Source organism: Schistocerca americana, chromosome 7, assembly GCF_021461395.2.
Source record: "Schistocerca americana isolate TAMUIC-IGC-003095 chromosome 7, iqSchAmer2.1, whole genome shotgun sequence".
Classification (NCBI taxonomy): Eukaryota; Metazoa; Arthropoda; class Insecta; order Orthoptera; family Acrididae; genus Schistocerca; species Schistocerca americana.
In genome coordinates this window covers 621,047,055-621,063,676 of record NC_060125.1, presented here as the reverse complement: position 1 = coordinate 621,063,676, position 16,622 = coordinate 621,047,055, and the positions used below count along the sequence as shown (strand labels likewise).

Here is a 16,622-nt window from a genome sequence, read left to right as displayed (position 1 = left end):
TTTATTTAATGATTTTATTGTACCGTTACTAGTGTCGGGCCTGAGACCATCGTCAGACGGTCTTTATCATTAATTATTAATGTTTTATTATGTTAGTGCTTAACGTATAGCAGTGCTATCTGTAAATGAAACATCCGCAGCTTTTGTTCCTCGCATTCATGCGTATGCGGGGAAGAAGACTGAAAAAAGTACAGATGGAAAACTGCAAGAAAGAAATTACAGATATTTGCCGGAACACCAGAGAAAGTGCGCCTGACGACTCTTAGGAGGGACACCCTTATAGACAGCTTTTTTTCCGTTCTAGGTCGACACGCGAATGGAATTTGACAGATAATCGTAAGTACCGATACGAAGTAGCCTCCGCCAAGCAGTGTACAGTAGCCAGCTGTAGATTTAGACGTGCAGAGCGAGCTGAGTTTCACAAGAGAAGAGTTTCGTTCTTCAGACAGAACAAAATGGTTCAAATGGCTCTGAGCCCTATGGGACTCAACTGCTGTGGTCATAAGTCCCCTAGAACTTAGAACTACTTAAACCTAACTAACCTAAGGACATCATACACATCCATGCCCGAGGCAGGATTCGAACCTGCGACCGTAGCGGTCGCGCGGTTCCAGACTGTAGCGCCTTTAACCGCTCGGCCACTCCGGCCGGCTTCAGACAGAACACTGTACGCAAGAACGTAACGTGTTTTGTAACAGTGCAAGGCACAATTCAGAAATATAGATTTACAATGGTGTGCATCTCTCCCGTTTCGAAAACGGGGATGGCCTACAACCGTTTTGAAGGAAACTACATACTTGGCTACTTTTGTATGTCTGTCTCGGAGGTTTATTTACGAGACCCGCAGAGCGAATCCTGTATTCTGCTGGTGTCGCTGCGAGAACCGGTTCTCCGGCGTCCACCTGTTGCCGGTCCCCAGCTGTCAGCGGCAGTGACGATTTAGCCGTCTATCGCTACGTGGAAGCATTAGCCGTCCGTACGGCGAGGAATCCGAACGAGCGGCGCATCAGTATTCGAGGCGAGCGGCTGCTTAACGAATGCCACTTGGCGGCAGCGGCCAATAAGAAGAGGGCGTCGCGTCCCGCGTACGCGTCGCCCGCCACAGCCACACCCCGCCCCCGCCCCCGCCGGCGACACCTGCTCTGCTCTGCTGTCGTTAGTCTCCTTCCTCTCCACTGCCGGCCGCCTGTCTCTCTCCGTCGGAGCATGGGTGTGTGTGTTGTCCGTAGCGTAAGTTAGATTAAGTAGTACGTAAGCTTAGGGATCGATGACCTCAGCAGTTTGGTCCCATAAGATCTCACCAAAAATCAAATCTCTCCCAACGTCGAACCGATGCTCGATCTGATTTTCAACTTTCACACATTTGTCACTCAAAGTGAATATATGCGTGGGCCATCGGTTAAAGCAACGAACTGGATAAGTTAAAGCAGATTTTAATAGTGTCACCAAGCAACATCGTAAGCTGCTGTTGACAGTATTCTTTAATAACCGCCCAGCTTACGGTAAAGACCATTTTCCAGCGCAGTTTTGGTCAACAGCTAGACTCGCTTTGGAATAAAACGACGTTAGAGAACGGGCACAATATCAAAAAGTTCACTGGAAACTGTATAGCGAACAAACATGTTTGTACGGTGTAAAATTTTTAACTGATATCGTCATCGAGCAATAGACGTATTTGCAAAATTTTGAAGTCCTATACGTGCAGACGCAGTTATAAGAGTCGAGGGGCATGAAAGGGAAGCAGTGGTTGGGAAGGGAGTGAGACTGGGTTGTAGCCTATCCCCGATGTTATTCAATGTGTGTACTGAACTAGGAAACAAAAGAAAAATCCGGAGTAGGAATTAAAGTTCAGGGAAAAGAAGTAAAACTCTGAGGTTTGCTGATGACATTGTAACTCTATCAGACAGAAAAAGGACCTGGAAGAGCAGCTGAACGGAATGGACAGTATCTTGAAAGGAGGATATAAGATGGACATCATCAAAAGCGAAACTAGGATAATGGAATGTAGTCGAATTAAGTCGGGTGATGCTGAGGGAATTAAATTAGCAAATGAGACACTTAAAGTAATAGATGAGTTTTGCTAATTGAGGAGTAAAATAATTGATGATAGTCAAAGTAGAGAGGATATAAATTGTAGATTGGCAATGGAAAGGAAAGTGTTTCTGAAGAAGAGAAATTTGTTAACATCGAGTATAGATTTAAGTGTCGGGAAGTCCTTTCTGATAGTATTTGTATGGAAGTGAAACATGGACGATAAATCGTTTAGACAAGAAGAGAATAGAAGCTTTCGAACGTGGTGCTACAGAAGAATGCTGAAGTTCAGATGGGTAGATCACGTAACTAATGAAGAGGTACTGAATAAAATTGGGGAGAACAGGAATTGGTGGCACATCGTGACTAGAAGAAGGGATCGGTTGGTAGGACATGTTCTGAGGCATCAAGGGATCACAAATTTAGTATTGGAAGGTAGCGCGGAGGTTAAAAACCGTAGAGGGAGACCAAGACATAAATACTCTAAGCAGATTCAGAAGGGTGTAGGCTGCAGCAGTTACTTGGAGATGAAGAAGCTTGTACAGGAGAGAGTAGCATGGAGAGCTGCATCAAACCAGCCTCTGGACTGAAGACCACAACAATAACGTGCAGATTGGTACTACGAACATCATGACTTACAGAACTGATCCCATAAGCAAATGCAATGTGAGACTTGACGTAGACTGTCCCAGTAGCACTGAATACTTCGGCATCTCCATAGCTTTGAGTTTCGTGTTAATGGAATAGAATACACGCGAATCACCTTCCTTTTACTGACACACTGTATTGTTTGCCTATATTGCAGATAAGATTCAACGAAAGAAATATCGTAATAGAGCAAGTTCGCACGTACGCAGGAAAAGCAGCTAAAAGATCAAAGAGAGAGAGAGAGAGAGAGAGAGAGAGAGAGAGAGAGAGAGAGCGAGGAGAAGAAAAGGAAGAAAATATGAGGGGCAATCAAAAAGTTTTCTTTCGAAGGCCACACAGTCCAGAATGGATAGACAAAATCGCCGTGAGTATTGAGGCAGCCATGCCGCTGATGTACCTGGTTGGAGATATTCGTTTCAGAAAATACTGTTGCCTGCCGCGTTTAGGAGTTTGTAACTGGTTGCTGCACACTCTCGTCCGACTGGAATCGTCGACCACTCAAGGCCTTTTTTAAAGGACCGAAGATGTGATAATCGCCTGGGGAGAAATCAGGACAATAGGACGGATGCTCGTGCGTCTCCCACTTCTACCGTTACGACATTTGCGATAAGGGACGTGCGTTATCGTGAAGCATCAGCACCCATGCCGCATTCTACAACGGAGGTTTTATACAGGCTTGCTGCCCCATACACATTCTTCATTCACCTATTCGTCTGAATAACGCCGCGTTTCGACGCATTTCGTAATAACATTGCCATGGATCACGTTTCCCCATTTACAGCACGCACGTCGGAAAGGTACAAATGCTACACTAATCCCTTGCCTGTATGTCGGTGCTTATATATCCGCATCGGAGTGGCCGTACGTTGCATATACGCTGCAGCACCAGCCACTAATGGATACCTTTTATCGCCCCTTATAAATGGATAACAGAACAGGCTGGAGTGGAGGACGTAATTAACACTGTAATGAAAATGAAATGGAGGTGGAGAGACATGCAGCCATGTGAACGTATGCTAGATGGACCAAGGACGTGTTTTGTTCGAACGAATCAGAATGAGCGACCGAGATGACGATGTAATGGAAAGTAGACAGAGGACATTATTTCCTCAAGTGTCAAAGTAGCCCAGCCAGTATAACAGTCAAATACATATCAGTAAGTACCCTTTGGGGAATAGCAATCACTAAAACTGCTTAATTTATTATATATTTCTAAGTCTGCCATCAGTTATGGTGTGGTAAATGTTCATACCAGTGAATCAGGAGCACAAAATAGCTTATGGTAGTGTCACTGATAAGTTTGAAAAAGTGTGATGGAATTAGCAGTCACAACTTTTGTTAGAAAACCTATCCTCTCAGAAGGAAGACTTATCCCAAAAGTTGCCGGCCGTTGTGGCGGAGCGGTTCTAGGAGCTTCTGTCCGGAACCGCGCTGCTGCTGCGGTCGCAGGTTCGAATCCTGCCTCGGGCATGGATGTGTATGATGTCCTTAGGTTTAAGTAGTTCTAAGTCTAGGGGACTGATGACCTCAGATGTTAAGTCCCATAGTACTTAGAACCATTTGAACCATTTATCCCAAAAGTCCCAGAGGACTGGTGCTCAACAACCAACTTTAGACCACTTCAGCATCAGAGTCAGTTCCACTACTTTTATAAAAATGTTTCTTCAAGCACATTCAAACAGCTTAGGCTGTACAAGACGTCCCCCCCCCCCCCATTCCCCCTCCACACACTGGTCCACTTTGTGTTACCCAGACTACCATCAGTTACTGTAGCTGTGAATGAAACTGTATAGACAACAGCTACATCATGTGCACCAAAATTCCCTCCAAATTCTGAATCTTCGGCGTTCCCTTCTGTGACCTCTTCTTGTCATTACGCTACACGATCAGTCAGAACTTCACCTGCTATAGGAACGTGCCACGTCCCGGACGTCATTCTTACAGATCTAAAAGAAATGTTCAAATGTGTGTGAAATCTTATGGGACTTAACTGCTAAGGTCGTCAGTCCCTAAGCTTAGACACTACTTAACCTAAATTATCTTACGGACAAACACACGCACCCATGCCCGAGGGAGGACTCGAACCTCCGCCGGGACCAGCCGCACAGTCCATGGCTGCAGCGCCTGAGACCGCTCGGCTAATCCCGCGCGGCGCAGATCTAAAAGAAACATTCACCAATGTCGGTATAATCCCCCCCAAATATAAAAAGCAACCAAAAATAAGTAAATGATGTGCATATTGTATTCACGTAAGTCCATAAACTGTGTTACATATTTTCGGTAACCATCTTGCATGTTCACTATTAGCAGAAATAATTTATACTAGCTCAGCGCCTAACATTTACGAAATAGTTTGTGAAACAATATTATCTGCGACGTTCATTCTTTATTAGAAACTGTATTCTACAGCTTATAATCAGTAAATTTCGATGTAACTGGGAACTGAATTCACGACAATATACTTGCTTCCGTTTACAGCCCGGAAGAAATATCGCTATAAATATATACACATCAAAAAAAGGTTTGTGTCACCCCGGTTCCCAGAATTCCTGAAGACAGACGTTGGCTGTGGATATTGTATAACACAGTCCCTGTAACTGTTCAGAGATGTCACTAAACCCGCAACAAAGATGTAAACAACTATGCATGAGCAGCGCCTATTAGACGGAGGGGGTCCGAAAGCCGATCAGTTCCAGTCATTCCACCAGGAAGGAGGTACACGATTCTTGTTGCCTGTAGTTCAACCATGCCAGACGCTCAATACCGCGATTCGATGCGTTCGCGTTGTTACTTCGTGCCAGGAAGGGATCTCAACAAGGGAAGTGTCCAGGCGTCTCGGAGTAAACCAAAGCGATGTTGTTCGGACGTGGAGGAGGTACAGAGAGACACTAACTGTTGATGACATGCCTCACTTAGGCCGCCCAAGGGCTACCACTAAGTGGATGACCGCTACCTACTGATTATGGCTCGGAGGATCCCTGACAGCAACGACACCAAGTTGAATAATGCTTTTCGTGCAGACACAGGACGTCGTGTTACGACTCAAACCGTGTACAATAGGCTGCATGATGCGCAACTTCACTTCCGACGACCATGCCGGGGTCCATCTATGCAACCACGACACCATGCAGCGCGGTACAGATAGGCCCAAACAACATGCCGAACTGACAGCCCAGGATTGGCATCACGTTCTCTTCACCGATGAGTGTTGCACATGCCTTCAACCAGACAATTGTTGGAGACGTGTTTGGAGGCAACCCCGTCAGGCCGAACAGTGTCCAGCGAGTGCAGCAAGGTGGAGGTTCCCTGCTGTTCTGCGGTGGCATTATGGGGGCCGACGTACGCCGCTGGTGGTCATGGAAGGCGCCACTGACCGACAGTGCAACCATATCGGCAGCATACTGGCGAGGCATTCGTCTTAATGGATGACAATTCGCGCCCCCATCGTGCATATCTTGTGAATGGCTTCCTTCACGATAACGACATTGCTCGACTGGAGTGTCCAGCATGTTCTCCGGACATGAAACCTATCGAACACGCCTGGGATAGATTGAAAAGGGCTTTTTATGGACGACGTGACCCACCAACCACTCTGAGGGATCTACGCCGAAACTCCGTTGAGGAGAGGGACAGTCTGGACCAACAGTGCCTTGATGAACTTGTGGATGCCACGATGAATACAGGCATGCATCAATGCAAGAGTAAGTGCTACTGGGTATTTGAGGTACCGGTGTGTGTAGCAATCTGGAAGTCTGAAGGTCTCGCTGTATGGTGGTACAACATGCAATGTGTGGTTTCATGAGCAATAAAAAGGGCGGAAATGATGTTTATGTTGATCTCTATTCCAATTTTCTGTACAGGTTCCGAAACTCTGAGGTGATGCTAAACTTTTTTTGATGTGTGTACTTACACACGACTCCCGTATCGGTTTTGTAATTTACAAACGTACCGTCGTTAAAATAAGTTGATGTAAGTAAAGTAAACCCACAGCCGATGAATTATAGCTGATCACAAAGTCGTCACTGAATACGAATGCCTCAAAGACGATCGGTATATTTTCATACCAGTACTCACTTGTTTGCTGATATCTCAAGTCTACAGACGTGAAAACATACTATGGTATTAATACCTACCAGAGAAACTATTTAAATATATTAATACCAATAAAACGATTGTCTGTAGTAAAAAATATAATAAACAGCTTTTAAGACCAGGCACACTTAAATAGTTAACAAAAAGAAGCAGAAGCCACGCGAATCGGTGAACAATGTGATTCGCGGAGAGTCAATGTCAAGTGGCTGATGATGTACGCATAAATAAATCTTCCTAGTCTACAATTTTTACTTAGGCACTTGTTGCACGCCTGTGACAGTAACTACGTGTACTTGAGTCGGCCGTTACTTTTCGTGTTTCAGGTGCTCAAGTACTGCGACCACCTCCATGGCAAGTGGTACTTCTCGGAGGTGCGAGCCATCTTCTCGCGCCGGTACCTGCTGCAGAATGTCGCCATCGAAATCTTCCTCGCCAGCAGAAGTGAGTATTCCAGTAATCTTTACTTTATATTCATAGCTTTAGTGCTCCGTAAAATTTTGTCCCACAATGAAATTTCCATTGCGAAGAAAACTGCTCTACATCTACATCTACATTTATACTCCGCAAGCCACCCAACGGTGTGTGGCGGAGGGCACTTTACGTGCCACTGTCATTACCTCCCTTTCCTGTTCCAGTCGCGTATGGTTCGCGGGAAGAACGACTGTCTGAAAGCCTCCGTGCGCGCTCTAATCTCTCTAATTTTACATTCGTGATCTCCTCGGGAGGTATAAGTAGGGGGAAGCAATATATTCGATACCTCATCCAGAAACGCACCCTCTCGAAACCTGGCGAGCAATCTACACCGCGATGCAGAGCGCCTCTCTTGCAGAGTCTGCCACTTGAGTTTATTAAACATCTCCGTAACGCTATCACGGTTACCAAATAATCCTGTGACGAAACGCGCCGCTCTTCTTTGGATCTTCTCTATCTCCTCCGTCAGACCGATCTGGTACGGATCCCACACTGATGAGCAATACTCAAGTATAGGTCGAACGAGTGTTTTGTAAGCCACCTCTTTTGTTGATGGACCACATTTTCTAAGCACTCTCCCAATGAACCTCAACCTGGTACCCGCCTTACCAACAATTAATTTTATATGATCATTCCACTTCAAATCGCTCCGCACGCATACTCCCAGATATTTTACAGAAGTAACTGCTACCAGTGTTTGTTCCGCTATCATATAATCATACAATAAAGGATCCTTCTTTCTATGTATTCGCAATACATTACATTTGTCTATGTTAAGGGACAGTTGCCACTCCCTGCACCAAGTGCCTATCCGCTGCAGATCTTCCTGCATTTCGCTACAATTTTCTAATGCTGCAACTTCTCTGTATACTACAGCATCATCCGCGAAAAGCCGCATGGAACTTCCGACACTATCTACTAGGTCATTTATATATATTGTGAAAAGCAATGGTCCCATAACACTCCCCTGTGGCACGCCAGAGGTTACTTTAACGTCTGTAGACGTCTCTCCATTGATAACAATATGCTGTGTTCTGTTTCCTAAAAACTCTTCAATCCAGCCACACAGCTGGTCTGATATTCCGTAGGCTCTTACTTTGTTTATCAGGCGACAGTGCGGAACTGTATCGAACGCCTTCCGGAAGTCAAGAAAAATAGCATCTACCTGGGAGCCTGTATCTAATATTTTCTGGGTCTCATGAACAAATAAAGCGAGTTGGGTCTCACACGATCGCTGTTTCCGGAATCCATGTTGATTCCTACATAGTAGATTCTGGGTTTCCAAAAACGACATGATACTCGAGCAAAAAACATGTTCTAAAATTCTACAACAGATCGACGTCAGAGATATAGGTCTATAGTTTTGCGCATCTGCTCGACGACCCTTCTTGAAGACTGGGACTACCTGTGCTCTTTTCCAATCATTTGGAACCCTCCGTTCCTCTAGAGACTTGCGGTACACGGCTGTTAGAAGGGGGGCAAGTTCTTTCGCGTACTCTGTGTAGAATCGAATTGGTATCCCGTCAGGTCCAGTGGACTTCCCTCTATTGAGTGATTCCAGTTGCTTTTCTATTCCTTGGACACTTATTTCGTTGCTCCTGGTGATGTATTTCCTCTGGTAGCACTGACGAGTCTTTATCCACTAAATCATTTACACGATAGCAAGTTAAAATGCAAAAAATAAATACAATTATTCGATACGTTGACAACACTCACTAAAAAATGAATACCTTAACGTTACAAATTTTCATGTACGTTCGCACCATTTGTAGTGATTTCAGAGTATGTTCTTGTTCCCCGATTGGTTTCCTGTACTCCAAAGGAACTGAATCTGCGAAGATGGTTCGCATAATGCGGCTTCACTAAGGCAGTTGCTGTTTTAGTGAACGGAAAATTTACGAGTTGTTAAATCTATGTAAAAGTGCGATGTAGAGCAATCGGGTGGGCCATCCACTTTGTACATTGACATCAGTACCAAGACTGCTTAGGGAATGATTCGTGATCGTCGTGCCAGAAGTAAAGATTTGATGCATGAGTTCAAAATTGACCGTTATTCAGCATTTGCTATCATCCATTAATCTCGAGACTTTCTCGTCATATGTGCTCATTGGGTATCACATAAACTGACAGATGTACACAAACGGGAAGGTTTGGAAATCTCGAAGCAACAGTCATTCGTTATGAATTAGAAGAAAAGACTTAATCACTTATATAGTTAACAGCTGACAGTGTGTGGATCCATCACTGCGAACCACAGAGTAAATGCCGGAGCATGGTGTAGAAACATCAACCTTCGCCCAAAGCAAATAAGTTCAAAAGCCAAGTTTCTGCAGGAAAGTTGATGAGTGTGCTTAGGGATATGAAAGGTCCGCACCTGATGGACTGCTATGCTAAAGGTCATACAGTGTCAGCGGCTGCGAGAACTGAAACCTAAAATCAAAACTTAGAGGGAAGCGTTCAAAAGGTGTGACGTGGACGTTGCCTTCGTACAACTGGAAAAACAGTCCACGGCATTCAAAATCTTTGTTTTGAGCTGCTGCTGCTTTGTGGAGGCTGTGAAAGAATGAACAACACCATATAGCTTCTTCCTGGTCGAAAGTGGGGAGGTAGACAAGAGGCAGATCAATTGCATACATGTGGGGGAGATCATGTAGAGAAATGAAGTTAATTGGGTTGCTGTTTTCGCACCAAAAAGTTTCTTTCAAGAAAATTTTCTTTACCTTTTCATTTGCTCTGGCCTCTAGTGAACATTAACGCACTTAAAACATTCATTTGGGATACTCCCGAAGTTACTTCTCTGTCAGACTATTTCGTCCAGTTATGAACTACGTATTGAATTCGGTCTGCTAGGAGTTCCTGAATCCAGTCACAAAGCTGTATGGAATGTTTTCCGTAAGTCAAGGAACATGGCATCAGCCTGAGCGCCCGTATCGACGATCTTCTGTTTCTCATGGCCAGACAAAACGAACCGATTTCACAATATCTCTGTCTGCGGAACCCATGTTGATTCTTATGTTTTTTGGTGCTCGGACTTGCTTCCGATAGCTTCCTGACAATCTCTTTGCACTCGATATTTCTTTTCATTGTGGCTACCCAGTAGTAATGATACCACCGTCGCCATATGCCCAAGAAAAAGGCTCCAGCTTAATGGACTTGATTCAGAGACAAAGAAAGAGAAACTCCATACACCAGTCTTACATGCTATTACGACTGTTCGTCGTATTTATGAGAATTTTCTAGTTCATAATGGCGCGTGTTCTGCAAGTCCACGTAACTAGACAGGCCGAACCAGGCAGCGAGAGAGGAAATGGAAAAATCTGAGGATTCAGATATCCCGAAACCATTTTACGTGGAAACCACCAACAGATCTGTTACGCGTAGATTGGTCTGAAAGTTTTAAATCATCTACGACCGGAAATTTGTAAGAATAAAGATGCGGACCCTTAGTGATAATTTTTTCTGACTCGACAAACTTTTAATTTTCATGTCCAAAGGTGACTATTGTGATTTTGTCGGAATCTACTGCAGGGTATCTCGTACTTCAGCAATATTTTCTGATATTGGGATTTGTTTCCGATAGTTTTCTAGTGATTTATAGTTATGTAAATTACGTTGGCACGAAATTACGAAAATACTTTTTGGTCTAGTTTTATTTTGGACATTCTGACGTAGCAGAACCGTCACGTCTATATGCTTCTGTCACTCACACTAGTAAAGATCCAGAGGCACCTGACAAAAAGTAAATAATCGCGAGAAAATATTTTGAAAGCACGTAAAACAACAGATTGTACACTTACGAGATGGGCAAACGACAGACTATCACAGAAATACACAAAGAAATCACATACAATGGAGGAATGTAAGTTAACATTTTGTGAAAATTTAGCCGGAAATGGTGAAAAGGAGTAGATGCATTAGACCTCGCGCAAAATGTTAGTGTTAATAACATCCAAAAAGTGGATAAAGCAAGTTTTAAAAATCTGAAGAAGAAGCTGACAACATACCTGATATAATTCTCAACATGATGGAGTGACGCAATGAAATTCCAGTAGAAATTGTCTGGCAGTAGACGTAGAGAAATATTAGCAAAAACAAAACAAGGATGAGGAAATTAAATTAGGAAACGAGACACTAAGAACAGTAGATGAGTTGTTGTATTTTGGCAGCAAAATAAATGATGATGACCGTAGTAGAGAGGATGTGAAATGTAGACTGGCAATGGCGAGAAAAGCCTTTTCGAAGAAGAGAAATTTGCTAACATCAAACATAGATTTAAGTGTTTGGAAGTATTTTCTGAAGGTATTTGTCTAGAGTGTAGCCATGTATGGAAGTTAAATGTGGACGATGAGCAGTTTAGGCGAGAAGAGAGTAGAGGCTTTTGAAATATGCTGCTGCAGAAGAATGCCGGAGATTCAATGGGTAGATCACGTAACTGATGAGGAAGTACTTAATATAATTGAGGAGAAAAGAACTTTGTGATACAACTTGACTAAATGAAGGGATCGGAAGATGGGATACTATCTGAGACGTCAAGGGATCACCAAGTAAGCAATGGAGGGAAGTGTTGGGAGTAAAAATCGTAGAGCGAGACCAAGAGATGAATACAGTAAGCAGATTCAGAAAGATGTAGGCTGCAGCAGTTACTCGGAATTGAAGAGGCTTGCACAGGGTGGAGTAGCATGGAAAGCTGCATCAAACCAGTCTAGGGACTAAGGACCACAACACCAACAACAACAACAACAACAACAACAGCAACAAGCCTAAGAACGTAACAAGCCAAAGACTATAGACTAGAAGAAGAGAATGGCTACAAAAGCGGTATGTTAAAAGCGATTCATGGTTTGCTTAAATCGATAAAATACTGATAAAGTAATTACAAAAAATTTGGGGAAACATTAAATGCTGACAAAGTTAAGAACTGTCGAAAAAGCCCTAAAATGTGAAATTTGTTCTCTTAGCTAACGTTTATAGTGTTATTCGTAACCTTAAGAAATGTTAGATGTTTAACGCATTTTTTAGTTTAGTAAAATGGCAACCAAAGTCACAGCTAAACTCGAGCTTTTTCTATTTAGAAAAGATGCACCGTCTGGGACCTCGCAAGGTGTTCGGGTCTGTTTTTCATTTACTTTGTTAGCCCCATAGTTGAGTATATTCTGACATAAAAATTATTTTGTAGCTTCGGTTTGGCATCAACGGAAACAGTACTTCTGAAGCTGTTCGGATCTTTTTAGATACTATGTATTTTAACCTTCATTTTTACAGCAAATTCTGACAGTACTCAGTTTGCCGACAGTGGGACGTGTGTGGGTGCAGTAAGGTGGGTATAAAGGCGTGAAGTCATTGTTGTTTTGCACAGTGGAGTGTGGAGTGGCTGCTTCTGTGGGAAGGAGGATAGCGGCAGCGCGAGTCATTGTTTTTCCCTGTAACCAAATCAGTTTTTAAATTTATTCGCTTCTAATCAGATCACTAGGTTTCTACTTTTACAATTCATATATTTTGTAATGATTTCTTTCTCTCAAAAGAATGCCTCTTTGCAAGATAGTGAAATAGCAAACATACTGATGAACATGTCTGATAGGGATGAAGTAGTTTCGGAGGGTGAAGATCACGTTTCGGAACGCAATCCTTCATCTTCAGCAGAACGCGCAGATGAAATGCCAGAACAGCAAACGGTAAGCTCTGCACTTACGATGTCATAGGATAAATCAGTTGAATGCAAGATAGAACCCCTACCTCACTGGGAACGTCTATCTCAACTGGGATGACATGCAGCATGTACTATAGTTCATCTGATTCCATAACCAACAAGATATGCCACTTCTCACATTGCAAATGAATACTCAGCAATCAGATTGTTCCTTCCTCCATCAGCTGCAAACATTATACTCATCCATTCTAATGTTGGAGGAATGCGTTTATATGGAGATAAGGGGAAAAAATTGGATGGTCTTCACCTAGATGCTTACATAGCGTAGTGAGTCTGCTAAAAGTTTACGAGATGAATACAGATGTCGTCCACTTTTCAGAGCTATGTCACTAGAAACTTTCAGAAAGATATCCAGGGTTATTCGAGTTGATGGCCGTGAGACAAGACTAGAAACACTTGAACAAAGCAAGTTTGCACCTGTAAGGAATTTGTGGAAGAAATGGGTAGAGATACTACATAAGTTATACAATCACAATATTTTTGGCACAGTAGACGAACAACTTGTATTTATGGGAAACTGCCCTTTCCGACGGTATATACCTAGTAAACCGGCAAAGTAAGCATGACGTTTAGGGTACTTTGTGACAATGAAACAAGTTATGTGTGGAATATTCAGCTATATACTGGGTGGGAAATGACCAGGTAGAGCCCCTCAAAAGAACTAAGGTGTAAGGGCTGCAACTGACTTGCCTTGTGCCTTGAAATGTCATATCACCTGCGACAACTTTTTCGCATGCTGCGAGCTTGGACAAATGCTAAAGAAGAGAAATACCACAATGGTTGGAACTGTGCAAGAAAACAAGCCTTCCATCCCACCAAAACTATTGCAGACCAGGGGGACTCGTAATCACACACCAACATTTGATTTTACAAAGGACACAACCCAAATAAAAACAAATGTATTATTGTGTAAAGCACTCAGCACCACGATTCAAGAGTCAGTGACGGCACCAAAAGAAAACATCCAATTATTTTAGGTAATAACACTACGAAAGGAGCTGTGGACACACAAGACAAGGTGGCTGTGAGTTATACAGCAAAGAGGAACACAACCAGATGGCCTATTGTTGTATTCTCATGTATTATCGACATATCTGCCTATTACTCTTACGTGCTGTACAGGGCAACTAACTTACAATAGAAAGCACCCCATAGCGAAGAAGACTACTCCTAGAAACTCTTGGTGAGCAACTAATTAAGGGGGTATGAGGAGAGATCTTCCAAGAGGAAAGGCCGTAAGAGAAGCTGTAAAGAGAACAGTATAGTTTGAATACGCACCCTCCAAATCGGAAGAAACTGATGCTAGGAACAAAAAGAGAACCAGATGTCATCAGTTAAAAACTGTTAACAAAAGTTCAGTGGAATGTGATACGTGTAAAAAACTCACATACAAGAAACATCTTAACATACACGTGTAAAAACTGTTAGCAAAAATTAGGCAAAATTATAATATTAGGTTATTGTATTGTTTTACTATTCTATTATGCAGTTTGAATGGTTAATGCATTTAACTATATAAATTACAACTTTATTTACGATTTCAGTGCACAAATGTGTAAAAATATATCTACAGGAAATAGAAGAAAACGGGTCTTTTTTGACCCGAACATCTTAAGTGTACGTGCAAAATGAACACCATAGTAGAGTTAAAATATGGTGCAGCGCTATGGACACCTCATAACAACAGAAGGCTGGTGGATCCTCGAGACAAAGAGGAGTCTTTTCTTTCAGAGGTCTTCTTCATGTTCTGTAGATATGACCTCATTTGCCTGATTCAGAGGTCGATTGGTTGTCTGAAAGTGCATAGGTCTCATCGTCATTCGCTTCCAGATACTCACTTTGCCATCAGTGCCTAATTATAATCAGTAGTTGTCAAACTGAGAGCGAACGAGTCACTGAACAACAGCTCTGATACTGTAACGCCATCTCACAATGACCTCACGTGTAGGAAACGCGTCATACTAATTTTACTCGTTTTCTACCTCGGATGCGTCAGCTTGATACATCAGACAGTGCCTACAGGGCCTGCTGTCTTTGCGATCGCGTGTTAACGGGAGAAAAAGGACTGTCCATATGCCTTCCTATGCGGCTTAATCCATCCTGTTTTCGTGGCCCCTACGCGAGCTATACGATGGAAGCTGAAAAATTGTTTGTAAAGTCTTTGTCGCACACCTGTTATCTAATTTCACGCTAGAGAGTTCCACGAGAACAGAGTCGTCTTTCTTCCAATGTTTCGCATTCCTTGGGGTATCTCCGTTACACTTTCGTATGGCTTGTACTAGCCTGTTGAGTTTCTAACAGTTCAACTCTGAATTCGTTCGTTGTCTCCTACCATGCCCATTTTATAAGAACCGCTAGGAACGGACGCACTATCGACTTGTGTCCTGCTTCCTTCACAGATGCACACCACTTTTCCAGTATCATCTCTACAATTCTGTCCTCTATTAAGCTTCCCAGCTAAGGATTTTACGTGTGCGTTCCATTTCATCAAGCTTCGTAGTATGTGACTGACCTCAGTAGTTTGCCACTAATCTAGTAATCGGATACTATCAGGTTCTGCTCTCTCTGCTGTGTTCATTATCGTATGTTATTCTCATTTCAAGAGAGTTGCCTTTCATTTTACCCAGTGGTAACATTGGCTCTGTCGTTCTGCATTTACTTACTATCATGGTTGCCAAGTAGTCGGACTCTGAAATTGAGAGTATGACACGTTTTCTTGGTCCATCGCAACAGCTCCTCGGACAGGTGCTACACCATATGGCAGCAGTGAACGTGTTTACCACTAAAATGTGTTGATTCGAACTGCAATCTGCGCTCATTTGTATTCACTGTTTTCGAGACAAGCCTGTTTAGCCACCGAGCGATGCGGTCAACGTTGTGTTTAATAGGAGTGGGATCCAAATCCCATCCAGGCGAGCAGAGTTAGGTATTCCGTGGCTTACAGAGACCGACTGAGGTGATTGCTGGTATGGTTCCTTTGAAGAGGATACAGCAGCTTTCCTTCGCTATTCTTCTCCTGTCCGTGTTTGTGCTCCGACTTTAAATTGGTTGGCATCTGACGTTTAAGGTCCGAAGTTGCGAAGCTATCGCTACAAATACTGTCTGCAGATATTGTGCCGCTTTCCGCAGAGATAGAAAATGGTTTAAAGTCTTTACCTCCTACAAAAACCTTGTAAAAATTCTGAAATTAATTTGTGACGTAGCTCTCTATAGTATCTCCTAACATGTCCAAAAGCTGTTCTTAATTCCGTTTAGGGCCGGTGGTAATTTTTGTTTCTCAAACGCAAAGTACTTTCATTTTTTCGATTACGAAAATGCCACTTTCGAGAATGGGTCTCCCCAAAGTTTCATATCACATTGGGTATGCCATAGATAAGCATCGCAAAAACGGCGTTTTTGTTTTAAATTTTCTCAGTATTTAATTCGTATCAAACATGAAGTTCCTATCTTCTATCAAATTCACTTAAACTTCTGGTATAAATCTGTCTAATGTGTCTCGACCTGTCAAAAATCTGTACTTAATTTTAATTATGGCAAGTGTTACTTTTTTCTAGAAGAGGCGGAATTTTCGAGTCGGGAAAAGTTTTGTGCTGGGGAACTGGCAGGCGCAGTGGTTTGCACTGCGGGAGCGGACTCTGCCTGTAGTCTGGTTGGTGTGTGTGTTGCTGGTAGG

At 43.0% G+C, this 16,622-nt stretch overlaps 1 protein-coding gene across 1 annotated transcript in view; it reads left to right on the top strand.

Annotated features, from left to right (window-relative positions):
- LOC124622011 (neurobeachin) overlaps positions 1-16,622 on the top strand; it is a 1,442,121-nt gene that overhangs the window by 1,254,059 nt on the left and 171,440 nt on the right. The window contains exon 37 of the mRNA XM_047147563.1: positions 7,095-7,212. Within this exon, the coding sequence (XP_047003519.1) occupies positions 7,095-7,212 (118 nt within the window). The remainder of the gene's footprint in view (positions 1-7,094; positions 7,213-16,622) is intronic.